This window comes from Saccostrea echinata, unplaced genomic scaffold, assembly GCF_033153115.1.
Source record: "Saccostrea echinata isolate AGI-Se365-2 ecotype Australia unplaced genomic scaffold, CSIRO_AGI_Sech_v1 ptg000030l, whole genome shotgun sequence".
Lineage (NCBI taxonomy): Eukaryota > Metazoa > Mollusca > Bivalvia > Ostreida > Ostreidae > Saccostrea > Saccostrea echinata.
In genome coordinates, this window is record NW_026889779.1 from 2,218,009 (window position 1) to 2,245,056 (window position 27,048).

A 27,048-nucleotide genomic window follows, 5' to 3' on the forward strand; every position below is an offset into this window, starting at 1 on the left:
ATTGCCAAAAGAAAATGGTGGTTCGCTTAGGATTTAGACGTGCAAGTCTATGGATTGTGCAAAGCAAAACACTGGGTTGATATGCCAAAGAGAGGAAAGGGGGAACTACCCCTTCCCGAAGGCTGGGAGGAATGTTTTGATTATGATGGAAAAAAGTTCTTTATAGACCACACCACTCACCGAACAACTTGGATTGACCCGCGGGACAGGTGAGATATTACTGGCGTTTTTCCCTGTCGAAGCACCTAGTATGTTATGTTACCTTGTTTCTGTACAAATGATTATTTTCTAAGAACGCATTATTTCGTGTTTTTGTGAATCAGAGTTGTTTAAGATTTTGAGAGAGTTGTAATTGCACCTTCGATGTGAAATATGCAGTGTGTATTGACGAAGAATTGCGTTCCGACAAGGGAAGTAAGTCCTCACCTGCATATTTCGAATTGCATTGTTTTGATGAATGCCTGACTTCAGTGTAAATTGTATGAATAATATACTCCTATGTTAATAGACACATTAACCCATTTATTGGAATTATGTGTTGACCAGGACAAACACACCATGTATAACCAAGGAAATGTTGTTCCTTTGAATACCAGGCTATTTATTCTTACTTTAACATTTTTATTACCATCAGCAACTTGTATGTGACATTTTGATAGCAGTTGTATACTGTTACTGGTCCAGCTGGCATGAGATTGTTGTTAGTTAGCGTAACTGTTCCCCTCTATATTCAAATTGTTTGTTTTAGAGCACTGAAACTTTCATAATGATTATGCATGATGTTACAAGCTGAAGAACAGTAGCTCTCTTGGAAATAAAATTTGGAAAGACATACCAGAGATAGTATGTCTGTATCCAAATTTTTTATATCCAATAGAGCTACAGTTCTGAATCCTAAGTATTGCATATTTGCTGGCGTTAATTGAAATCATTGTATTAAGAATTGTTTGAAGACTTTGTGTTTCATTAAAAATCATATAATGTGAAAAAGGCAGTTAGCTTTTAGTGCTTGATCAGTACATATGTTACAAATGCATTCCCTCACTCTTCCTTTGATATAAATCAAAACTTATCTGTTACAAGTATGCACTTTTAGAAATGACTTCAATGCACATGGAATACATCATATGGGAAGTTGTGTCCATTTTAATGGGATGTTTGGAAATTTGTGTTGAATGAGTTGTTTGGTCATCAGAAGTTATTTTTTTTTTTTTCAAAAAAGAAGGAGTATTTGCAATGCAAAGAGAGATGCATAATGCTCAGTTCATGCATTTCTATGTGTATTGGGTAATGTCAAATTTAGTATAACAGATTTTTGATTTAGCTTCCAATTTGTCCTGAAAAGTGCAAGAGTATTATTTGAAAGGGAATAATTTTGTATATTAGTTTACAATGTTGATTTTTTTTATTAATAACAATCATATGGTAAAAATTTTGCTACAGGTGTAACATTTTTTTTTCTCATAATAAATTAAAACCCATTGTTTTTGAGTGACAGTTGTTTAAAAAAAAACATCATGTAGTGTAAGGCTTATTGTTCTAGCTAGTGGATTAAGGCTGTCAGTCTAATTTCAACAGGTTCAGGTATCATTGTGTTACATCTCTTGAATTTCTGTGCACTGTGCAGTGATACACATCAGTCATCTAAAGTAATTATATTTCTAATAAATGAAGATATTGCAATTTTCTTTATTTCAATTCAAAATTCATGTATAATTTTTAGAACTTGCAAATATTTGATCACATTTTTTCTCTTTGTTGATTTAGTATTATTTTTTTTCCCGTGGCATTTAGGGTCCCGGCATTTACCCATTTCTTATGCTGCATACTATTCATACATTCACAAGTTTTACCAAGGACACAGATCTATATATTAGGCATTGACATGAATGCTTGTCTTTGCCCAGAAACAGTGAAAACTTTTCACAGACATATGACTATTGCTGGGTAATTGAACAAATGATTTTTATGTGGGGTAAACTCTTTAAAAGTAATAATTTTAAAAAAAGTCATATGAAAAATTTAACTGGAAAGAAGTGCATAATTTGTTGAATTTTATCCTTATTATTATCATGAATTTTGACATCAAATTTCATCTGATCAGAGTTCACTATTTGCATATTACTTTTGATTTTAAACTAAGAAGTAGGATGGATTTGTTGATGTTTTGGTTTTCAGTATCAGGTGAGAAAGCTGTCTTTTTTTTTTTTTTTAATTTTCAATTGTGTATTCACCTATTAAATAAGACATGATGATACAATTTGCAATATGTCATAATGTGTCAACAAAATCACAAAATAGACATAGTGAGTATATATCAGACTGTAATAATTTTAAAATACATACACTCTGACTGAGGTATATTGTTTTCCAAATTGAGGATTTTTTATTGAAAAATTGTCAAGCAAGTACCAGATATGTTTTGATAAGTAAATTTCTTGGTCACAAGTCAATGCAGAGAGCTTGGTATATAAGCAATTTTGTTTCTGATTTTCAGATTTGACAAATGTGGCATTTTATACAGATATTGTACACTACCAGCTTGCTTGTCAATATATTAGATTTGACCCTCATCATGCCTAGTAAAATTTTCTTTGTATGATTTGCCAGGGAGTGTCAATTATCTTTAAAAAGAATGCATACTTCATGCAAGTGTGATAAATGTATTAGTTAAGTTTGTATTTATTTATACTGAATTTCCAGTGTTCTGGTGTACATGATGTGTATAATTCTTAACTGAGTGTCTTTAATCCCTGCCAGGAGCACATCAGAGTATTAAATGTTTGTAACAAAGAAAACCTGGATTTAGAACAGTGCCTCAGATTTTCTTTAGATTGTTTATGATGTTCAGCTTGAGTGGTTTTTAAAACAAGTGGAATTTTAGGAAGTGATGAAAGAGATTTAATTGCAAAGCATGTTTATCATTTAATTTTCATAAATGAAGTAAGGTCTTTTTCATTAGATTCAAAACGGCAGATTTTTATCAAGCCTACAAAGTCTGCATCATAAAGAATTTTTCTGAAATGAAGGATAATTATGTATGTGGAGATATTAAGCATTCAATGAATACCATTTCTGGTACAATCGGACAGTTGTACCAAGAAAGATGCTGGTTGCAAAGTGACTCTCAAATCATACAAGCACAAGAAATTGCTTTTCTTTATAAACCTCAGAGTTGGATGTTCTTGTAATGACAGGGTCTACAAATGATAATTTTTAAATTGATTGTAGGTATTTGCAATTTTTTTTTATGCTCTTTTATTTTACCACAAATATGTTGAATAGTTATGTTTTGAATGACTTTATGTTGTGTATTTGCACTTTAATCAGGAATGCAAGAAATTAAAGGATGGCTTAAACCCCAGATATGATTAATTGAATAAACATCTTTTATTGCAAATGTACTATGTCAATGATCGGAAAGGGGGAAAATGAATTAAAGGAACCTCACACGTTTTCACATCTATTTACACTGCTGAAAAATACATGTACAGTTTACTTATACATGTAGTACATTGAAAGATATTTGCTTTAAATTGTTCCAAAGACTTGTGTCAATATTAGGATAGAATGTAAAGAACTTGTATGACTCCATGTGATAATAACAATAGTGGTTAGTGAATTATTGTTTATGGCATTACAACTCAATTCACTGGTCCTTTATCTCAAATTATTGGCAAGATCAATGTGTTAACTGTGAAGAATTCCAACTATGTCAAAGATTGATTGCTTAGTATAGAGGTAAGTTTAAAAAGCACAAACAGAGGTTCACAGTCAAAATCTAATGCACACCAATACAAATATGCCCCTGGACATAAGTGAATGAAAGAAGAATGTCAAAATAGAGCTTGTTCTACTTGAGGGAAGGATAGCAAACATGAACTCTACATTTTTATTTATAATAATACCATTTATAATAGCAATAAATGATACATCTTTATGATAAAAAATAAAATTATGAAAATAATATAGCATTAGGTTACAAATGCTACTGACTACAATCATTGGTTGTGGTTTGCAAAGGTCATGTAATATGAATATAACTCTAGTTTGGATGTATTTCGGATCACAAGTTCAATTTTCAGAAAGTTGTAAAATTTAGACTCGGTTTCTTCAGCAAAAAGCATTCTTATGAAGTGGTATTGGAAAAAAAAAGATTGTGTCCAGAATAGTTATGGAATTAAAAATCTTAAATTTTTATTTGAAAAGTCTGAGAGAAAATTATAAGCACATATTGTACTGTAATATGCACAGTTAGTGAAATAAACACTGTGTGATACTTGTTTTAATATTTAGTTTTGTTCCTATAAGTTTTTTATGCCTTTTCATCAGTGTGATTGTCATGTATTTTCATTTTGATTGATCATTGAATTGCAATTATGTTTGCAGGTATACCAAACCCCAGACGTTTGCCGATTGTGTGGGGGATGAGCTCCCCTATGGGTGGGAGGAATGTGTGGACCAACAAATAGGTGTCTATTTCATCAACCACAACGAACGTAAGTATCAGGGCAACAAATGAAGAAAGTAAAAATTCTTATTACAAAAAAGTGATATTTTATCCACTTGAGCCCATTTTCCCTTTTAACTTCCAATTAGTTGCATGTATATTTCAAGTAAGACATTATAACCAAAAGAATAATTGACTTGCCAATTTTTACTGAAGTATAAAAGTAAAATTTGTTGATCTATATAATGATGTCCCAAAATGAATATTTCAGAGAATTGGGAGGTTGTTAATGGTGTAGATGTACTAAATATAGATGTAAAATAAATTTGAGTGAAGTTTGTCCCCAGTGGTGCAGAATAGGCCATGGACTTTTTTTTTTTATTAGATATTGAAATATTTAAAACATTCTTAGTATGAAAAAGTCCTGGTTTTCAAAAACAAGCTCTTCAAATTTAGCTGGATGGTGTAATGATGTAGAACTATCAAACACACCTAAAGATTGCCTTGTATTAACTTATTATTTGCATAATTTATGTTATATATATACTGAAGTTCTGTTTATTCATTTGTTGCTGTGAAACCTTAAAATGTTGAAAGATGTTTTATATGACTTAATTTGGTGACTTTGCAAGGACTGTCCTTTATAAGTGTGCATCAAAGGTTATTTCAAGGCTGTGAATTACTAGGTGATTAGATTTCTTGAAAAATGTTTGGTTTTAAATATATATGCTTTCCAGTATTACCGGTACTGTGATAAAAAGCAGATGGTAGCATTAATTAAACACCCATCCATCTCTCCATTTACTCCAGGTTTACAGTGCAATATACATGTCTATATGGATATGGCGATCAGAGATGATTAAATTATGTGTGCTACGTGTTCCATTACAAAGATGCGTGAGGATCATGCCAGTGGTTATAGACAGGGTAGCATTTGTCAGACTTCATATAATAAAATGATTGACAATCTACACTGCATACATATCATATTTTACTGATCAATGATACACTCGACATATTTGATAAATGTTTTATAGCTTAAAAACTAAAGAGGCTGCATTATGCATAACATGTTCTATATTTTTTAAGATAGATCAGTGACAAAATGGTTAAAGTGGAGTTCATTGAAATGTACTACATTTAGTGATACTGATGGAGAATATTGGGAATTGTTGTTTATGATAGAGGGGCTGGCTAGAATCAGTGACAAGCTGCCAGACTACTGCTGCTGTTGTGTGGTTGTGATGACATGAGAAGGCAGAGGAAGCCAGCATTTTATACTGCTTTTTTTTCTGCACTTGCTTACACCAGAGAAATCTCCCTGGCTGTTTACGATCAGATTGAGCAGCATCAAATCTATAAACACCAATAACTTATCTTTTTATTTGAAATTCCTGTCATTAGTTGAATATCTTGTCTTAGATAGTGTTTCTGGCTGGTTAGGAAAATTCAGTGCATTATGCATTAGGCCTGGTCCAATTGTCCAAAGATTGATTTAAGTTTTTAGACTTCAGATATTGTTCAGGTTTAAGGTCTACACTCCTCACTATCTTGCTTACATTTCAATTCAGTTTATTACATGTATATGTGTCAACCAACAGAATTTGGTTAATTATATGTGGATTTCACAGCACTTACCGGTAATAGTTACTGGGGTAATGGGTTTTCCCTCCTCTCTGGGTAGGTGGTGGTTCTGTTGTTACTAATCAGTAACCCAGTACTGTTATTTTTTTTCTCTGAATCTTTAAGATTCTGCCATGGGAATTTGGGTATTTAGAAGTGTTCATACTTATTCATATTTAACATCATATGGTTGAAGTAATTATCAGACTCTCTACACTACAGGGAATAGGGATTGTATAAACTGTACACCCAGTGACAGAGTATTTGGTTAATTTTTTCAGAATCGAACCAGCTTGAAGATCCTAGGCAACAATGGAGAGAGCAGCAGGAGATGATGCTGAAGGAATACCTGGTGACAGCTCAGGAGGACCTCCAGGTAACACATCTCACCTGTACACACCTGTCAAAATACTAAAACATCAAATGTCAGCAAGGTTGGAGTTGCTTAATAGATTGTTTCCCGTGTTTTAGGTGTTACAAAAATGGTTTTATTTAAAATGATGTATAAGTTTTACCAGTTGAAATGATTGAATATGTTAGAGTTCCCTACTCATTATTGTTAACTAGACCTCCACATTCTGTTCGCCTCATAAAGTACAAAAAAATCACTATTTAGCTCATTTCTTATTTCATACTGTAAATGTCCTGCTTTGATGTTTACACTCCATCTTCTTTGGTGGTCCAGCTCAAAGAGACCTTGTCAACAAGCTCCAAGTGACTAATTTCTCTTTTCTGTTTATTTTCTACATTATTCTAGGTGCTTTCTTTGCAAGGTCAAAATGTTTGAAACTTTTTTATATTTCTTGCCTTGTTGAACATCTTGAATTTTAATGAATTATCAAATCATAATGTCATAATGAAATGGAGTTGAAAGCTTCTTTTTTACTTCTTTTTCTTCTGCTCTTATAGACCATTTTTCAGTTTGAAATGTTAAAATTACAAAGATATTCATACAAATTATAAAGCAAGACTTCTGATGAGTTTATACAAGCTGCCTCCAAGACTAAGATGTTGAAAAAGCAAACTGAGGTTGTTGGTTTTTTTTTTCAAGTTCATATTAGCATCATCAACAGGATTCATTTTAAATAATGTCCCAGGCATATTTCAGCATGGCAAAATGATTTTTACTAACCAAGCTTATAATGCAGGTCCTTTATTCTTGAAACAAGTAGTAATTTAATCTAAAATTATGCTAATATTAATACCCTTGAGAGTTGGGTATTCTGAAAATATCTATATCAATGACTAAGATGTTCAAAAACCAGATTCAGTTGTTTTTTTTTTTATTTATATTAGTTGAAGGCTGAAATGTTAATATTTGGGCCTTACTAGCAGTAGAAAGGGAGTTCTTGGAAATATATACAAGATCTCAAATATTAATAGATTCAATATTAAGTCCTCCTGTGTTTTTGTCACTGTGAAATCTACTTATTGTAGGAAAATCTTGTAGGCAGATTCAAGAGTCTAGATTCTTTGAAGTAAGACCAATATTCAACTAAACAATACTTAATTTCTGCAAAAACTATACATATAATTTACTCAGTTATAATAAACATACCAATATTTAATGGGACGAGAGGTCACTGAATTTTTTCATCCTGTGGTCACATGCAACCTTATTCTCTTTAGAGAAGTAGACAGACTTAAGCCTTTATCCATGGAATCCAATGAAGGCTAAAGGCTTTCCACTTCTCTAAAGAGAATAGGGTAACCAAATGCTCCTGTTTACATGCTGGTGTCATATTGTTTTACAGTTAACAAGTTATCACTGTTACTTAGAATGTCATTGAATTAGAATATCATTTATCAACTTAAAGAACCAATCAAAGTGTGGGTAGTAAAATACAAAGGATATTGTAAAATGTAAAGAAAACTGAACTAAAATCAGGAGAACACAAATCGTATGGTCAGTGTTTGATCTGCAGTTAACCAACTTTTTGGTTAACCATGACAGCCCTAGTAATGTGCCATCTGTCAAAATTATGAAATTCAAGTTCTTCTTTATAGGATTAGAACCCTAAGGGGAGACAAAGCAGATGTAATACTTGTAATTCAGTGAGATGTGTGTTGATGTGTTATATTTTTCAAAATGTTCTTTCTTACTCCTGAACATCTATAAAACAAAAGAAAGTTAAAATGGGGAACAATACACCATGTACCAAAGTTCTAAAATTTTGGTACCCATGGTCAGAAATAATGGCTTAAAAGCATTGGACAATTTGACCATGTATTAAAATCAGATCACATGATAACACCACAGCATGTGCAATGAGCCCTTCATCTGCAATTGTCTTAGGGTGGGTGTGAATTTGAAATTTCATTAAATCTTTGTAAATCTACAGTACTTTTGGACCTGATCAGATGTAGCATACTGATTTTTGCAGTTGATTGCAGTTTTATGAGAAATTAATTTCCTATCGGATTCCCTATGGGTCAGAATGGATCTAAATAAAACTCATAACATTTTGCAGATCTTTTTCTTTATATAAAGTCTTTTTGTCACCCCTAGTAATCTAGGAGGCAACCTGTTTGCATAACTGTGCTATTCATTAATTATTTCAGCATTAGGAAATTTGGAATTGGAATTCCATAGACATTAAGTCTTTAGTTAATGTCCCACAATAGGCTGATGTTTTCCATTAATTTTATGATAATCGCTTTAGTAGGTTTTAATCGCATTTTGCTCAACCCCTGTGAACCTAGATGATGCAGAAAAAATGTTTGCTTAATTATGTCTTTTAATTACAAAATTATGAATTCAAGTCCTGAAGAAAAGGTATTGATGTTTAAGGGTATATATATCATAATAATTTAAAAATAATCTTTCAATTTTCTTAAATTCTTATAATTCTTTAAAACTATCAAAATGTACCCTCTTTCTCTATAGGTATTTACATGTAAGTGTCTGTCATCAGTCACAGATTTGACTGAGTGTTTATAACTTAGTTGTATATTATACAGGTTTTCTCTGACCAGAAACTGTCAAAAACTCAAACTCAAGGTTATTTTTGTTAGGCAAAGGACATCAGAAGGGAAATTTGGAAATTTTTCTGTGAGCTTAGAAATTATCTGAACATACCATGACACATGCAAAAAAAGATATGAAGGATTTGAAGAAAAAATTGCAGCAATATACTAAGGAGAACACTGTGGGCCCCATTTTATTCATGAAAACTGTGCAGAAACGGTGAATTTGCTCAAATATCAACAATGTGGTGTATTAATCCAAATGATTGTAAATGTGAACTGATGTTCTTGCAGGCCAAGAGAGAGATATTCTCAGTCAAAGAACAGAGACTTCAGCTAGCAAAGGATGAATTTGAACATTTAAATGACACACTGGGGGGATGGAAATCATCAAGGACAAGCTGTAAGTCATAAAATGTTTTATACAATTTTTGTCAATATTTAAAATGTTTTCAAGTAATTTACATGAAATGTTGCTCTTTTTGCAAAGCATATCATGTTTATTTTCCTTTTGCAGTGAATTCCAACTCCAGTGTTGGCAGCACTAAGTATGACCCTGACCTTTTGAAGTCGGATGTGAATCTGGCCAGGAACAGGGTGGCTCGGCTAAAGCGTGAGCTGGAGCAGATCCGTGCTGAGATGGTGTACAAGGAGCAGGGAGTGGAAACCTTAGCACAGTAAGACACCGACACATTACGCAATCCAACATTTACAGAGGGGGGTTTATGGAGTTTATTACATATACGCACTTCTGTCAATGATTTTCATTTCAAAGGAAATTAAACAAAATGTGCAACACATGCCTTAGGCCCATTATATCTCTGTTTCAATGTGCTTACACCCAGTCTACTGCTATCTTTAAAATTTAGTATATTTATTTGCAGCAATATTTGTGATTTATGTGAAATTGTTGAGAGAAAAAAATAATTCAAAAAAGTATCCAAACTTATTGAATTACAGTTTTAAGCACTTGCTTTTAAGTGTTTTCTTCTTGAAGGTCATATTGATTTATTACAAATTACTCCACCCAAAAAAATGTTAAGTAAGTAATTTGAAATCTCATAGATTAACACTTTATCATTTGTTGTTGTTCTTGAGTATTTATTTAAAATGAATAAACCAGCTATTGGAAAACTTCAAAAGAAATGATTACAATATCAGGACATATTATCTTGTTTGAGAATGCCAAATATTCAGTACCTTCTGTTAGTTTGACACAAATTAACAGCTAACAAAAGAGGAAGAAACTACATGTTACTCTAGAAATGCTATAGGAAAGATTACCCAGTGGAAGGTCAGTGAACAATAGGACTTTATCATTACTAATGAGACTTGGGCTTGTCAAAAAATTCCCCATCATAAGTAAAATTGGAGATGGTCAGGAATTTGTGGAATGTTGTTTGTGAGAAGCACCATGAGTTCACCCTGTATGAAGAGATGACCCCTACGGATTAGAGGCATAGGAAAACAAACAACAACTGAGAATCATCCAAAATGTACAACAGATACACACATAACGAAACCCTCAATCCTAATCCCTCAGTAATGTCACTATCAGCATAATAAATGCAGCTTTGTCAAAGAATCTGTCCAGAAATTCTTAATTTTACTTGAGTGATTCTAATTAGTGACTTAATGTATTCACTGAATCAAAAAATAAGTTTTTGCTTGATTTATTTGCTTGCATGCACATTTATCTACATAGATATTAAGAATGGTTGACTTATGAAAGTCTTTTCAAATTAGCATATTTCAAGAAATTCCATTCTCATGCTTACCGTATTAATGCTTACATTAATTTCGCCTGTCATTATTACTGTTTTATTAAATGTATATCAGTGTATATTTTTGGCCAGATTGCAAAGTAAACTCTGATTTATGGACTTACGATGTTCATCCTTCCATCTGTCTGTCCTTCCATCTCAAATAACAAGTTTGTTTAGTCGTTGTTTGTAGCTCTTTTTGCATGACCTATTCACAGTCTACACATAGTTATCAAGATGTGTTACATACTGTTTTCTTAGTTTACCTTAGCTTTTCTATTGATATAACTAAATGCAGAAAAAAAATCCTGTTGAGAATAGCTTATCTTCTAACATCACACATTAGTAAATTTTTTGTAAAACCATTGGAATTGGCCTTGACCTCAATAGTAGGTATTTGATAATTTTACATGTCTGTTAAGAATGACCAATTCTAACTGTCAACTTCACACGGTAGTTTCATACTAATGTGAAGTAATTTATTTTAAAGTTGTCCATTATTTGATCTTGGCCATGACCTATAACCTTGAGATTGGATGGAGGAGGCATGCTTCCATCTCAGTGCTCTATTTATAAAGCAGGCAATTCAGAATAGATAACCAATTTAGACTTCAGTTTTTAAATTGTGGATACTTTGCAATCTGGTCATATAGTCTTTATAGTGATATCTTGTTAACTACCAGTAATACTCTGAAGCAATTGAATGGGATAATGTTTTTCAGAGTGGACAAGAAGTTGTCTGGAGAAGGGGGTTTCTACAGCATAGATCAGGCTCACTCAATAATGTCTGAGATTCGACAGCTTCAAAACTCACTGTCTAATGGAGAACAAGAAAAACAGGGTCTTATGCAGGTAAACTGATGAATTATTCCTTTTGGATATAAAAGTCAAATTTTAAATGTTAGTGCTTTCTTCTTGGTGTGATAAAAAATATGCCACATCTATGTGATTTTGCATTGGGATACAATCCAAAACCTTGAAAATGCACTATTCAATTTTGAAATGGAAATAATGCTGGTAGATGTTTACTGATTTGGGAGGTGCTGGAAGGAAGCGGGGGCTGACAGGATGAGTCACTAACCTGTTCATTCAGAAGTTTTGTTGATGATTATAATGTATTACAAAACATTATCTTGCTACAGCCCTTAACACCTGTAGAACAATTGATAAAAAATCAAATGTTCTGAGAGTTGCCAAACCTTCTAAGACTTTCTTGCTCCTAGAGAAAACACCAAAACCTGTTTTAGCTGCAATTGTTTGCCTCAGTTTTCTGTGGATTAGTGTTGCACTGAGATAGATACATGATAAAGGATTTAGGGATTGGCAGGGTTGTAATAAAATCTGTTTCAATATCTGATAATTGATAAAAAGGGTTTTAGAAATTGTTTTAGTAGAAGACTACCTGATATGAATGGATGTAGAGAGTGTACTTAACAATATGAGAGACAGAGGAGTTCACGGTGCTTTGTGCTGAACAGCAATATTATATAACTCTTGAATATTTGCCAGCAATTCTTGCAAAATCACAATAAGAAAGAATATCAATAAACACTTAAATTGTTTCCCCCCAATATCTTTAGTAAAATAGAGAAAAGTGAATTAATTATTTTCACATAAACCTTCATTGAAATTGCAATTTTCTGGTTATGAATCATAGCATCTAGCATAGCTGCAAGCAATTTTTGTGCAGGATATGTATGAGAATAACTTGCATGTAATTTTGGCAACAACAAAACCTAAGTATTGAGTCATTCAGTGATGCTAATTGCTTTGGAGATGTAGTTAATGTGAATAGTCTCCCACAAGTTAATCAAGAGTGCATATACAGTATTATGAAATATTACTTTCTATTTATGCAGCAGTTATGTAACTTTGCAGGAAGCAATATTCTCATATTTCTTAGTGATCTAATCTAACTAATATTTAAAACTCTTTTTTTTTTCAAAAATAAAAATATTTACCATGTTCACCAATTATTTATCCCCTCTAATTGTAATTTTTTTTTCAAGGTAGGTGCAATGAGTTCAAATGCATATACATGTATATAAATTCTCATTATTGCTTTGCAGTCCCTGTCACGCTTAAAAGATGAGTTTTTGATGAACAAACATGGTGGATCATCCCCAGATGTATCAACTCTGTCTATACCACTCAAATCAAGCACTGCCTCTCAAACTGACCTCAGAGGGGAGGTAATTCAGTTTTTTCCTCTTTATATCAGTATTGTGGAAGAAACTGAATTGAACACCACGAGTCAAAAAAAATCATCTGGCATTTATTATGCTCTCATTGACAGTTTTCCATTCTCATAAATTGAACATTGTATTTGTTTATTCTGTCAGTGTGATATCCTGTGCACATGCAATTATTTTGGTTCATAGTTGATAGAAATTTAAGAATCGAATATTGTGTTCAGTATTATATTCGTTTATGAATTATTTTGATGAAATTGGACACTTGCAGCAGGGACCTGGCAGCAACAGATACATCACAGAAATTACACGACTGAGACTTCAGTATGATGAAGCTAAACGAAGGCTTTCGAATCTCAAGCACAAACTGGCCAATATTGAGGATCAGATGATACCAGGCCAGAACGAGTCTGACAAAGACAGGTCAGTGGCCAGGGGTGTAGTACACACCTGATACAGTGTTTACAGAGAAGCATGATTTTACATACTTAGGATCATATATGTTTTTATACCTGTGTAACAAAATACTGGAATCACTATCCATCTAATTTTACATACTTAGGATCATGTATGTTTTTATACCCCTGTAATCTGTCTGTATGTATGTCTCAAGAAGCAAGGTTAACTCAAGGTTTCAATTATTTTCCAGCTCATCTCAAGGGGCATCTAAATTAAACTTGCAGATGTCTTGCATCTGTGTATATGTAAAGAAATACATTCTTTTATTGTTCCCCCCAGGGGAAATTGGTCTCACGAATCTCCTAGCCCTAAGGTCGTGGGTGGAGCCCAGTTTGGGAATCAGAGTTTTAAATAGAAATATGTTGGAATAAGTCTTAAAAGATTTTCTAAAGAAAAGGAGGGCCTTAAGGTTTCATCAACCCTCTGATAAGAAAGATAAATCTAACTGGAATAAATATCTATCATTCCTTTATAAAATTACGAAGTTAAGTTGTCATAATTGTTAAATTTTGCCTCACAAGGTATGCTGAAATAATTTGCAGTTTCATTATAGATTAGATTTCTTCTGGAAAATAGTCAATGTTAAAGGCAAATTTGATATGAATATAGAAATAAAGGGGGGGGGGGTGAAATATTTTTCACAATAAAAGGAAGACCACAGTTTTTCTTGTTTGCTATGCAAGAGATCTAGTAAAAATTCAAGATTGTTTCAAATCATGGCCACCAAAAAATGTTTAGAAATCTTGTTGTCAAGAACTCCAGGATCCCAGTTAGTCAAATTGGAAAAACAAGCATCCCAGTTATTGTAGATACAAATTTCCCCATTTGGGCTAGGCCTGGGGCACGACTGAGGATTTAAGTTGTATGTGGGAATATATATATATATTTTTCAAATCTGCAAGATGAGCAGGGTTGAGGTGACTTAGTTGACATTGTAGCCCATGGGCCTCTTGTTTCTGTTTTTCCATTGTTGTAGTACATGTATATTTTTTAAATATTGAATTTTATTAAAGTTAGAATTTGATATTTCAGACTTATGTTGTTGCAAGAAAAAGAGCAACTTCTTCGAGAACTTAAAGGAATAAATCCTAAAGGTCGAAGTCAGGTAGAAATGAAGGATGTACAACAAAGAATAAGTCAGTTAGAGTATGATTTGAATGTTGCTGTGGAGATATCCAACAAACAGATTGCAGATAGGTGAGTATAGGCATCTCAGTGGAAAAATGAATTCCCACACTTAAAGTGCTCTGCAGGTGCACACGCTGCAATCATCTGGATTAAGTTGTACTTTTAGATGATATTTATACAATGTTTGTACTTGGTTGAACTAAATGTTTAAAAAATTTAGGCAGTTAATGATGTTGACAAATACAGAAACTAGTGCAATGGCTTATATTGTTAAACTGTTGTAGACTTCAACTTCATGAAGAAAAGTCATCAATTATGCAAGAATTAGCAGAGACTACCAGACTTACATCATTGCTTGAATCACAGTTACGCAGGTTGGTTTTCAGTTAAAATAAACATTAGATATCTCTAAGCAACTGATTTTCAGAGAGCTTAAAAGAAGATTATGCAGCAGAAAAGGTTCAGTGCTTACTTTCAATTTACTTTTGTTTACTTTCAGTTTGTCTCTCAGTACTCTCTCTGTGTCATCAGGATCAAGCCTCGGATCACTAGGTTCATTATCATCATGTAGTCGTGGGTCACTGAACTCTCTTAACATGCTGGACATTTATGGCCAGCAGCATTCTCCTGACACAAATTTACAGGATCTGCATCGCAGGGTGGAGAAACTGTTACAAGGACACAGTATTTCTCCTATCCACGAGCTGCAGGTGTCGTCTGATGTGACTGAAGCAGCCACAAACAGTTATCTCCAAAGTGTTATGGCCAGTAATAATGATATTTCATCTTCATCCTCAATTGCCTCCTCACCCCCTGTGTCCCCTTATGACGTTGGACCACCTCCCTCATATCAACAACACATGACAAATGTTGCTGGCTTGCCAAGGAAAGTTAACACTTATAACATACCCCAACCACCACCATTATCATATAATGCCGGTGCCAATCTCATAGCAGATCAATCAAACATAGACCCCTTGAATGGACTGCCCTCTGGGCCTAGATTAGAAGCTGGCAAAGGATCATTGGTGCAGCCAAATCCCCCTCCAGGACAATCATTAAGTGACAGTGTTATCAGTGCCAAAAGGTCACAGCTTGCAGACATCATGGATGTGTCTAACCCCCCACTCAGCCCAATCAGTGAAAGTAGTTCCGGTGTTTGCAATAATTTGTCAGGTGGCAATACCAGAAGTGTGTCAGCAGCTGTCAGTGATGAGTCAGTGGCTGGTGACAGTGGAGTATTTGAGGCTTCCATGAATGTCACCAGCAAAAGGTTTGTAGTTCTTTCTGAATTCAGAATTAAACATTATTTATGGAAATTTTTTTTTTTAAAGTATCAGAATGGCTTTGTATCAGATTTTTCAGATTTCTATTTGTCATGAAGAAAATTGTTGAATTGCTTTTATTTTTCAGAGATGCCATTGATGACATGTTTGAAATGAACCTGGAAAGTGCCCAAATTCAAATAAAACTCAAGTAAGCATTCCAATCTTTGTTTATATACATCTTTTGATTCCTCAAGGCATTCACAGCTATGATATGTGTTTCGTATTAGAGAGTTTGTGATGTAAGTATGAGAATCCCTGAACTTGACTTATGTTTACTTTCAGATACAAGAGTGTTGACAGCCAGCTAATCATTGGTATAGAGCAGGCCAGGAATCTCTCGGCACTAGCTTTCCCACAGAATAGCAATGTGTAAGTTGTCTCTATTCCAAGTTCTATAACCTGTATTTGATGTGGGGTCTGTCACAAAGAATATAGAGAACAGATAAAAACAGATAAATTGATTACAGTGTTGTCTGCAGAATTGATTTTATGCCCTGCCATGAAATTGTCAGCACATATAGTGTAATCCCTTTGTGTCCATCATTTTGTCGTACCTAATTTTTAAGACTCTTTAGCTCACCTGAGCCGAAGGCTCAAGTAAGCTTTTCTTATCAAAATTTGTCCATTGTCTGTCATTGCTGTACTAAATTTTTCAAAGTATCATCTCCTTCAGAACCACTAGGCCAATTTCAACCAAACTTGGCACAGAATATCCTTGGGTGAAGGGGATTCAAATGAAGGACCACACCCTCTTCCAAGGGGAGATAATAAATTTATAGTGAAAATTGGGTGGGGTCATTTAAAAATCTTCTCAAGAACCACTTGGCCAGAAAAGATGAAACTTATATGAAAGTGTCCTGACAAAGAGAAGATAAAAGTTTGTTCAAATCAAATTAGGGGTAAGATGAGGCTACTACGGGCACTCAAATTTTTACATGGAATATATAGGAAATATCTTTAAAAACCCTATTTTCAAGAACAGTAAAGCCATGATCAGTCATATTCATATAGAAGCATCCTCAGGTAGTGTAGATTCAAATTTGTTCAATACATGACCCCCAGGATTAGAGTGGGGCCACAATAGGTGAACAAAGTTTTATATAAGAATATATAGGGAAAATCTTTAAAAACCTTCTCAAGAACAGCAAAGTCTTGATTAGTCATATTTATATGGAAGTATCCTCAGGTAGTGCCAATTCAAGTTAGTTCAAATCATGACCTCAGTTGTACAGACAATTGTAAAGTTTTACATAAGAATATGTAGGGAAAATCTAAGTCTTATACTCAAGAACAGCAAAACCAACCCCTGATCAGTCATATTTATACCTGAAGCACCCTTAAGCAGTGTAGATTCAAATTTGTTCAAATCATGACCTTCTGGCATAGGGTGGGGTTAAATTTGTAATCTAAGTTTTACATAGGGATATATCGGAAAAAATCTGATGATGAAGACTAGATGAGTGTTGTGCCCCATGGGCCACTCGTTTTGCTGTGCTTGTAGGTAATGAGCTAATATGACCCGTCATGAATGTTGCTTGGGCATATAGTGTTTGTCATGTCCATCTTCCATCCCTCCATCCTTCCATCACTCTTTGCATTTAGGTCAGTTACAAAGAAACTATTCAAAATACTTTTATCAAACTTCATATGCTGATACAGAGCTTTTCAACTTCATCAAGATTTTTCGATCTTGACCTTTCCTTTGACCTTGACCTTTTCTTAAATAAGTGATTATCCAAATTTCAAAGAAACTTTATATATTTGTATCAAACCTTATTTGCTTGTACATATTGATGAGAGCTGTTCAACTTCATCAATATTTTTGACCTTGACCTTCTTTTGACCTTGACCTCACTTTTCATAAATTAGTGTTAACGTAAATACATAACCCACATATTACATAATTAGAGATATGAATCATCCAACATAAAGAAATGATGCCTTTTGGTAGGGAGGTTTGGAACTTAATGGATATAAATTATCAAACAAGTTCGGATCATATTTTGTAGTCTAGGACCTACTGGTAGAATCGTCAAACCATGTCAGTTGATGCATTGTAGTGCAAAAATTGTGTTGTAACCCAACAGAAAGTCTCTGTCACCTCACTTCACAATTTAATGGCTATACAGGTCAGTTTGTGCCAGGATCATACTGTACAGCAGGTTAAAATCGTGGTCGGAAAAGATCGCGACTTGTTCAATTTGCAGCAAATTGTGGTCGTATGATTTCGCGGAAAGGAAAAATTATACGTAAACTTTTTTCAGTACATGTACTACAAGTATTTTCCTTGCGTATTGTATTAATTCTGAACCTGATTTAATAGAATGAAACACCATACTGATGCCGATTAGAAGACTACATGTTGTAAAGTGATTTATTAAAGTGATTTTAAGTCGTATCCAAACCTGTAAACATTTAGGTAAAAAAGGAAGCCCTTTGGCAGTTTTTCGATCATAGATATGTTTTGAGTAGCGTACAGAGTAGTATTTACCGCAGTATAAATAAATCCCCCTGAATCTAAATCAGTTGGCAGTACTGATAGTTAAAATGTTGAACTGTTATAAAATTAACAAAGTGATATGCACGGGTGAAATCTAACCATACATGCTTATATAGGTAATTACATCGCACCTCTACTGGATGGCAAAATTAAATGTTAGTTATAGACGTTTTTTTATCAGTTAAACTTTAAAAACACCAATGTGTTAGTGGTTGATCCGTACACCCGCATAATTAGAAGACCGTCTACATCTCCGTTATATTAATTACTGCTTTTATATTTGCAAGGAAACTCTGAAAGAATTTATCTAATCTCAGGTATCAGTAATATTTTAATTTATTTGAAGAATTATTCACGGTATGTTGAATTCGCGGAATTTTTATTTTTCCGCGAATATAGCAAATATTAACTCTGCGATTTAATTTCCTTCTGTACATTATCTTGCACAGTGTGAGACCTAGAATCATCAAACCTTGTCAGTTTTAGGAAGGGGGAATGTTGCAACATGAATGTAGGTTTCCGTAGTCTCATTTTGGAATTGTGATATCTGTTTTAATGGGCATATTATGTGCTTCTGTTGCATACATTACTTACACTTATGGTGAGTATGATGATGCTAGAACAATTTTGAATAAAGTTGACTTTTTTCAGAAAAATATGTGTGAATCTTTATATTTTATAGATGCATAAAGGCAGCATTACTTCCCAATATTAAGAATGCATCATGGACAACAAAGGCTTTGTCAGATTTAAAACATCCCAAATTCTGTGAAGAGTTCAGGATTTCAATACCAGAACAACTACTCATTAACAAGACTCTGCAAGTCCAGATTTGGAGCTTAAACAATCAACAGGGCTCAGAATGCCTGGTAAGTTTGATATCTTAATTCTGAAATCAAATTATGTTATTTGAAAGATTGTATTAAAGATAAGTTGTAAACAATATCACAAATTATTTACAATTCTGTATTGTAGAAGATCATATAATCCAATCTTTTCACAGGGCTGTGCACAGGTTAGCCTGGCAGACTTTGACCCTAAGTCTGTATCCCAGAAATGGTACAATGTATTAAGCTTTAAATTCATGCAGTCAGACTCCTCTGATTCTACTCAGAAACAATTGGATACCACCAAAGATAAAACTCCAGTGGCCTCCCCAGAAAGTCAAAAGGTATGCTTAACGTAAGGTCTCAAGAAAGACTGTTGGCTAAATCAAAGCTGTATATACATATACACTGTAATTAAAATAAGATTCAGTGTTTATGAATCCTGAACAAATTGTTTATTTTAATTGTAGGAGGACATAACGAAGTTGTTAGAAGCATCCTCTGCCAGGTTAGAGAAAACTGATGACAGACAGACACCTACAGAGGGACTCCGAGATGGCAGGTATATGTACTTATATTTCTGTTGTTCTCCCTCAAATGAATAATTAAATGATTGTCTTTAGAGGCATTTCCCATCAAAGAATCATTCCAATTTATTTAAGAATCATTGAGTAAAAATGTTGTATTGTGCTCTCCTAACAAGTTTCAAGAAAAGTATATAAATTGATTTTTGAAAAAGGGACAAGTAAGCAAATCTGGGGGGTTATTACAATGATGGGAATTCAATATTGATATTTTCTTCTTTACATATCAAATAAATGCACATTGCACATCTAGCAGTTTTCAAATGCACTCAACACCAGTGATGCATGCATTAGACAGAGGAGAGGATAGAAAGTTGAAATGCCCTAAACAGTTGTTAACATCTTCTAGAAAGTATTACAAATGATGCAATTCTGTCTGGAAGTAAAATGCATACTCCCACTTCTTGAGACTGCATGTTTATGTTCTGATGAGAGAGAAAAGATAAAATTAAGTTGAACAAGTGCACAGATTACATTGATTTGAATTCTCTATCCTGTCTTGCATAGAGTAGTTGATTGTAAAAGTTCAAGGCTATAAAGTGTGTAGAATCAGCTGCTAACCTGGGTCCTGTAACACTCCAACTCACACACACTGTAATATGACTAGTTTTCGTCTGATTTCTCATGTAAGTAAAATAAACAACAGTTACCAATCTTTCAGTCACTTAAGGCATCCCTTGGTTGTGTACTTGAAAGAAGAGAGTAGTGATGAATCTACAGTAATATCTTCCCAGACATCCACTTTGACACGAAATCATGGTGAGTTTTTACTGCAGGTCATGACTGTCTACCACTGCTCTACTGTGCCATAAGATGTTACATGCTCATCTTGTCAAATTCAAAATTTGCCAACATAATTTATTACCTATATCCACCATAAACAGATTACAAAATAATATAGTTGTAAGACCTGATTGTAATGCTTTGATCAATAGGTCCTGAAGATTTGGAGAAGTTGTACAACAGGAACATCATGACAGGTGGCGAGGAGGAGGAGGAGGAGGATGTTGAAAATGAGGCTGTAAGTTATAAAGACAAGTCACAATGTGTGGCTGATGTACAGAATAGTTATTAAAAAAACCCTTGATAATCTGAATAACTGTTATAAAGCGGGGCATTCTTAAACTTACTTGAAAAAATACAAATGTACTTGGCTGTCAGAGGTCTTGATTCACCAAGAACTGTCACACACTTCCAAGTCTCTTCATTTGTTCATTGAAATTCAGTGTAGAGTGTAGTTGCAATGCCTTCCATAATGAAAAAACAAAAATTATGATAAATCAGGTGAGGGTTATTTTCCAGGACTATGATGAGAGAATAAATGAAGTCATGGAAGAGCTCCATAATGCTGTTCACATCGAAGACGACAGTGGGAGTTCCACTGACCAGGAGGACTCCATGACTACAGGAACCTGTGACAAGGAAACAAACACCGTATCTATGTACTCTGACCGTGCCACCATTAAGAGGAGACCTCAGGAGGGAACCAGGAGTAGCACTATCAGGAGGTCACAGACTTTCTCTCCAGCATGTAGACCCGGCAGTCAATATGTGTGTAGGGTAAGGTGTCCACAAACCTGGAAGATTTTTTGTAAGCTGTGATTCCAGAGTATTTTGATTTATGTAAAATTTCTACATTTTTGTGCAATCATTAGTCCAATGTTTATTCTATAAATCTTTTTTATAGCTGAACAGGAGCGACAGTGACAGTGCTATGTCACATATCAAGAAAGGTCCATTTCAGAGGAATTCATTGGATCGCAGAAGCATGCGATGGAAAAGAGTAAGATATTAACTGACAACTTAATCTTGGTTATTAAAAATTTCAACTTTATTGGTGGATACAATAATGAATTGTGTATGAAATTGAAAAAAAAATCCTCCTCAAAATTTTGTGATGGTAAAAAATGGATAGAAGAATGGATAAAAGAATTAGAAGAGTGACAACTCTTACCACAAAACTCAATACTTTAATACATGTATGTATTGTAAAAAAAAAATTTAATATTGAAGAAGTTTATAAGAAATATTTTTCTTTTAATTTTAATTTCTTGTATACTTCAGTCAACTATTCACGGTATTCGTGGGGAGAAACTTCCATTGAGAACTTCAATAGATCTGGAACTGGATCTACAAGCCTCCAAAACTAAACATGCACAACTTCATGATGAGATTAGGAGACTGAGAGAGCTTCACACACTGCTGGAGAATGCAAAAGCAAAGGGTAGGTATTGAACAGATATCAGAATAGCGGAAAAGATGCTTAATTTTTTTTTATCAGGTGTCTCTTTATTTACTGGGTTATTTTTTTTTTTTATCAATAATGACCATCACAGTTAAATGCTAAATAATGTAGGTTTTCATTTCAACATTTGAAAAATGTTTGAATAGAATCTCTCAATTAGGAAAAGAACCAAATGAGGAAAATAGAAATAGAAAATTTAGGAAATATATGAGAAAAAATGCTGATTTTATTGGAGTTATTGAAGATGATAAGCAGCTTTAATAGGTAATGATTTGACTTCTGCTTGTACAAATTTCCTTTCTCTCACAGGTTGGTCATCTTTCCACAAATGTAAAAAAAAATCTGTAGACTCTTATTCCATTCATATACAAGTTCATATTGATAAAAAAGACTGAAATAAAAAATGAAAGGTGTTGTCAAGTGCTGTCATGCCTATGCAGGCTCTGCAATGGAAATTGTAACATCGGAATATAGAATTGGTTGAAAGTGTGTCTATTCTCAATACTATGCATCTGAACAGTACAATAAAAAAAATGCTTCTGATGTTCAAGAAATATTCTTTCAAGAATATTGTTTCATTTTTATCTGGAATTATCCTTTGTCCCTCCAGTAATTGTAAATACTGTGCATTGAAATTTTACCAATATAGAAATATATAGAATACAGAGCTTCAGATAAGGTGCGTATTTGCAGAAATATGCATTGAATTTTTCAAAATACGCATTAAAAATTAAAACGAGGCGTACAATTACGCATTTACAATCATAAATAAGCATTACACTACGAAAGTACTGCGTACATGTACGACAGATTGAATGATACAAGTACTAATTATGTGAATTGTGGTCAGCTCAGTGTTTGAATTTTTATCAAAAGGAAATTTTGATTTATAAGCGTATTCGGAATAACCTAGGCCGATTTTCATTTCAGGAAAAAGATCTGAATATTAAATACTCGTATTTTGTATGAAAATATCACAGATTTCCACTGTTCATATAACATTCAAATTTTCGTTCTTGACGCATAGACGTTGATATTGTCAAAATCCCGCAAAAACACGCATGATGTCTAATTTATCCTTTATCACTGTTTATTAAACAGTTCTTATATATTTACCCTTTTCTGTAGCAATAATATCATCTACAGTCAGCCAAAAACCTTTATTGATTTATGATAATAAATGCTTTTTTGCTTTTAATGCAAACGGGGAGTAACTCTAAAACTTTTACCTCGATTGATGCCAACAATTTATATAGCAAAACCTAATATACTTCATTAAACTAATTGATAAATGCAGAAACTGTCCTTTTTTTACATTCCTCTTTCAAAAACGCTTATTCGATAAGAAGTTAAAAATCACATTGGATGTCAAAAGAGCAATAGATTAACAAAATACTCTTTGATTATTTTGCTGAAAAGCAAAATCTGCATTGATTTGAAAATCAGGGAGTAAATACACTTCGAGGTTAAAAATTATCTGGATCTCTGGAATATATAGAGAGAGGTAAAAAAGTAGGACACAAGTTCTTGAACAAGTTTGTATATGTTATAGGTGAGATTGAGCTTCCTTCCTGGTTGGCTGACAACGAACAGTTTCAGAAACTTCTAACAGAAGCAGATCGAATGGTAAGGTCTTCATAACATTCATACTTTCTTCCACATAAATTGTCTGCAATGATAAAACTTTGTGAAAAGTAGCATAGGCATAATTGAAACAAAAATTAAGTCTTGGATAAAAATGAGAGTTTTTATCAAATTGTGATGAATAGATAATATAATGGTTTTCCAGAAACTGAGAGACCTTGAGGCTGTTAGAACAGTAAGGATTCACTTGTTCAACAGCATGCTATGCATGAAATATATCTTGTCCACTAGAATGTGCAATCCTTGTACTCTCAGACATTTAACAGTTTGTCCATTTATGTAAATTGACTTTTAAAATTAACCATAGTTATTTATGAAAGATTGCATAGAAATGAAAACCATGAAGAAATAAAAATATAGTTTATCTTTTTATACATGTGTATGTATATAGATCATACATTACACACATCTAAGGACAATCATATAAAAACTGCAACATATAAAATTAAAAATATGTACATGTAATTAAATAAAAGAGAATTTGTATTTCAGTTTAACTTATAAATACAGAGTAAAACATATATTCCAGTAATTTCTTTTACCCAAGCTTTATTCACTAACAATATGTATACATGTATCAATAAAATGATTTATATCTATTTTTATAAACTTTTAACACATTCAGTGTTGTGTACTAGATCATTTAAATATTGTAGTATTAAATTTATGTGAAAGTATGTATCCAACAAAAAATATTCTGTGTTGGAATAAAATGGATAACTCAAGAATTACTGGTAGACTCTTACCCTAACCTTAAAAGGTGTGGTTTGTTTAATTTCAAATAGGAAAAGTATGCGTCTTCAGAGAATTATAATATATGTATCATATTTCGTCTTTTTTGATGAATATGTACTTTACAGATAATGAGATGAATAGGCATCTACTCACAGTTAATCTGCAATTTAATGCCAAGTGCCATGATGATACTGTTTCAGGCTCATAAAGACAGCAAGCAGCTATCAAAACAAGACAGACGAGCTGAACAGATGATGAAAAAAGTCACCAGAGAAGTTCAAAGGCTGAAAAGGAATAGCCCTCACTCTAACACCCAGTCCTTCAGGTATGTAATATATGTAACACTCAGTCCTTTTCATATGTAACACTTAGTCCTTCAGGTATGTAATACTTAGTCTTTCAAGTATGTTCAGGTGTGTAACACTCAGCCCTTTAGGTATAAAACATTCAGTCCTTTAGGAATGTAACACTTGTAAAGTAAAGAAGCTTTGATCCCTATTTTATCTCCCAGTAATCCTAGGTTGAATGTTGTTGATACATCTGAAAGAAGTTTGATAAGATGTTGAATTGTTAAATTAAATATTTTTTAGAGAAAAGATGGCTTTCTTCACAAATGTTTCCATGACGGTGCCTGTTATTCCAAATGAAACATCTGTAACTCTAAGTGAAGAAAACCGCTTGGAGGAATTTCTGAAGGATGATAGAGTTGGACAGGAAGTATGAAACTTACACTCAAAAAATATTCAGAGACACAATACTGTCAAGGAGATTAATTTAATTGTATAAGCTGAACAAGCTGTGATCAAACCATTCCATATGTTCCTGAAAGAGAAATAGATTCCACAGAGCAAGCAGGTGAATGCTATTTTTTTGGTGCCTAACCACAGGATCTGCCATCATGGGCATTAGGGATTGACAGCTGTCGGCAAAGAAGAAAAGAGGAGGTGTCTTATTGTGATGATTGATTGACATGATGGGGGAGGAGTCTGTGTGTGATGTTGACAAAAAGAGTCCTCATGCTTGATATGGTTGTGTCATTGTGTCATTCACAAATGGGTAAAGACTAAATAGTCAATATTACACCACTATAAAATATGTGTAATTCATTCAGTGATTTTTTTTCTATTTTTATTCAAACTTTTGAAGTCATAATTTATAGTGCAATTACTATCTATGCAAGCAGACAGTGGTTAAAAACTATCATTTTTTTGACATGAGTGGACTCCACATCACTGGCTTCCTCTAGTATGTGTATATTGTTTTTCTGTGAACAAATTGTTGCAATATTGGTATTTTTTACCATTAACGATATTAATCAAAGGTGTGTGATATTTGTAGAGAAATAAGGGTACACTTCATATTTTTTTATGTACATCAGTTACTTAAATGGTAATCAAAATGTCTTGCTTCTTGATATCATATACACTGTTTTGATAACGATGTTTTAATTTCATAACATTTGTGAAACCAAAGAGTGTTGCATTTTATATACCATTTCAACTGATTTTAGCTTAACACTATACCAAGACTTTTTTAAACATTGAAATTAGAACATTAAGAAAGCTAAACTGATTTACTAAAACTGCAGTGAATAAAATTCCTGTTAGCAATAACTTTGGATATATTTTAATTTAGTTTATTATGTTAAAACTTGTTCTAGTTTTGTACATACATTGGACATCTTACATATGAAAGTTAATTGTGATTGTGATTTGTTTTAGATGTTTAATATATATATACCCATATATCTATATACATGTATTATCTATATATTTACACTATAGCTTAGTATGTTGAATGATCATATTTATTTCATTTTAGCTCTTGTTATATGTGGTTTTGTTTATTTTTTACAATCATATCATTATACATTTGTTATGACTGAAAGTCTAGCTTATCAGCTGTATGAGTTCACAAGCATTAATAACAGATGCATCATTTCAGATATTTGGCAAATCACAATAAATGACTTTCACAACTATAAATTACAAACATTTCCAAGAATCTCAGTTAGTTGAACTTCGAATTTGTGTAGAATGTTGTCAAGATACGAAACTTCAGATCTAGATTTATGTATTTTATTCAGAATTTGTAACCCTGTTATTATCGCGTGTTTTGAACCCAGCTTTTTATTTCCTTCTTAAATGATTCAGTTGTATGACAATGCGCCCTTTGGGGAGGGTATTCCTGTACGTCTTGGTTTGGGTTGTCAGGCTTTAGTAACCTGGGTTGAATGCACAGTATTTTGTTTAGACTGTATGTGGACAACACCAGTCTGATTTACTCAGTGTAGGTTGCCATGGTAACACTCTGTACTAGATACTCAGGATGATCATTATTTGTATGTAACAATTATATTTTGCATAAATAAAGCAAAATATTTTAATGAAGTAGATTTGTCTTTCTTTGTAATTATATGAAGAGTTGTTACCATTTTATCCATAATCAGGAGTTTATATACACATGTGAAGAAAATGGATTTCACAGGCACAAGAAATTTTTGATGATTACTCGGTTAACACTCATTTTACCCAAAGGATTGAGCTTTTTGGGAGTAAAATATGTAGATACTACAGTAAATCAAACCCTAATTGTGACCGTCA

At 33.2% G+C, this 27,048-nt stretch overlaps 2 protein-coding genes across 4 annotated transcripts in view; both read left to right on the forward strand.

Moving 5' to 3' along the window:
* LOC133197093 (protein KIBRA-like) lies at window positions 1–26,835 on the forward strand. Of its 3 annotated transcripts, none has more exons than XM_061332930.1 (25): window positions 1–209; window positions 4,390–4,499; window positions 6,355–6,449; window positions 9,335–9,443; window positions 9,558–9,717; window positions 11,526–11,655; window positions 12,873–12,995; window positions 13,267–13,418; window positions 14,487–14,651; window positions 14,867–14,956; window positions 15,082–15,855; window positions 15,996–16,058; window positions 16,193–16,279; window positions 19,093–19,279; window positions 19,414–19,581; window positions 19,708–19,799; window positions 20,483–20,580; window positions 20,757–20,842; window positions 21,124–21,381; window positions 21,509–21,604; window positions 21,886–22,045; window positions 23,619–23,692; window positions 23,856–23,885; window positions 24,646–24,770; window positions 25,036–26,835. In XM_061332930.1, the coding sequence occupies exons 1-25, from the start codon at window positions 82–84 to the stop codon at window positions 25,166–25,168; spliced, it is 3,693 nt and encodes a 1,230-aa protein (XP_061188914.1). In that variant the 5' UTR covers window positions 1–81; the 3' UTR covers window positions 25,169–26,835. The 3 variants fall into 3 exon arrangements, with proteins under 3 accessions (XP_061188914.1, XP_061188915.1, XP_061188916.1); XM_061332932.1 differs by lacking the exon at window positions 1–209 and adding an exon at window positions 2,678–2,781; XM_061332931.1 differs by lacking the exon at window positions 23,856–23,885.
* Window positions 1–27,048, forward strand: part of LOC133197094 (uncharacterized) — a 138,019-nt gene that overhangs the window by 73,305 nt on the left and 37,666 nt on the right. The window lies entirely within an intron of this gene.

Coding starts and splice junctions, on each gene's coding strand:
- LOC133197093 (XM_061332930.1), top strand. CDS start 82: ATGCCAAAGAGAGGAAAGGGGGAACTACCCCTTCCCGAAGGCTGGGAG. Junction 14,652..14,866: donor AACAAACAGATTGCAGATAG/GTGAGTATAGGC, acceptor AAACTGTTGTAG/ACTTCAACTTCATGAAGAAA. Junction 23,693..23,855: donor TAACAGAAGCAGATCGAATG/GTAAGGTCTTCA, acceptor ATGGTTTTCCAG/AAACTGAGAGACCTTGAGGC.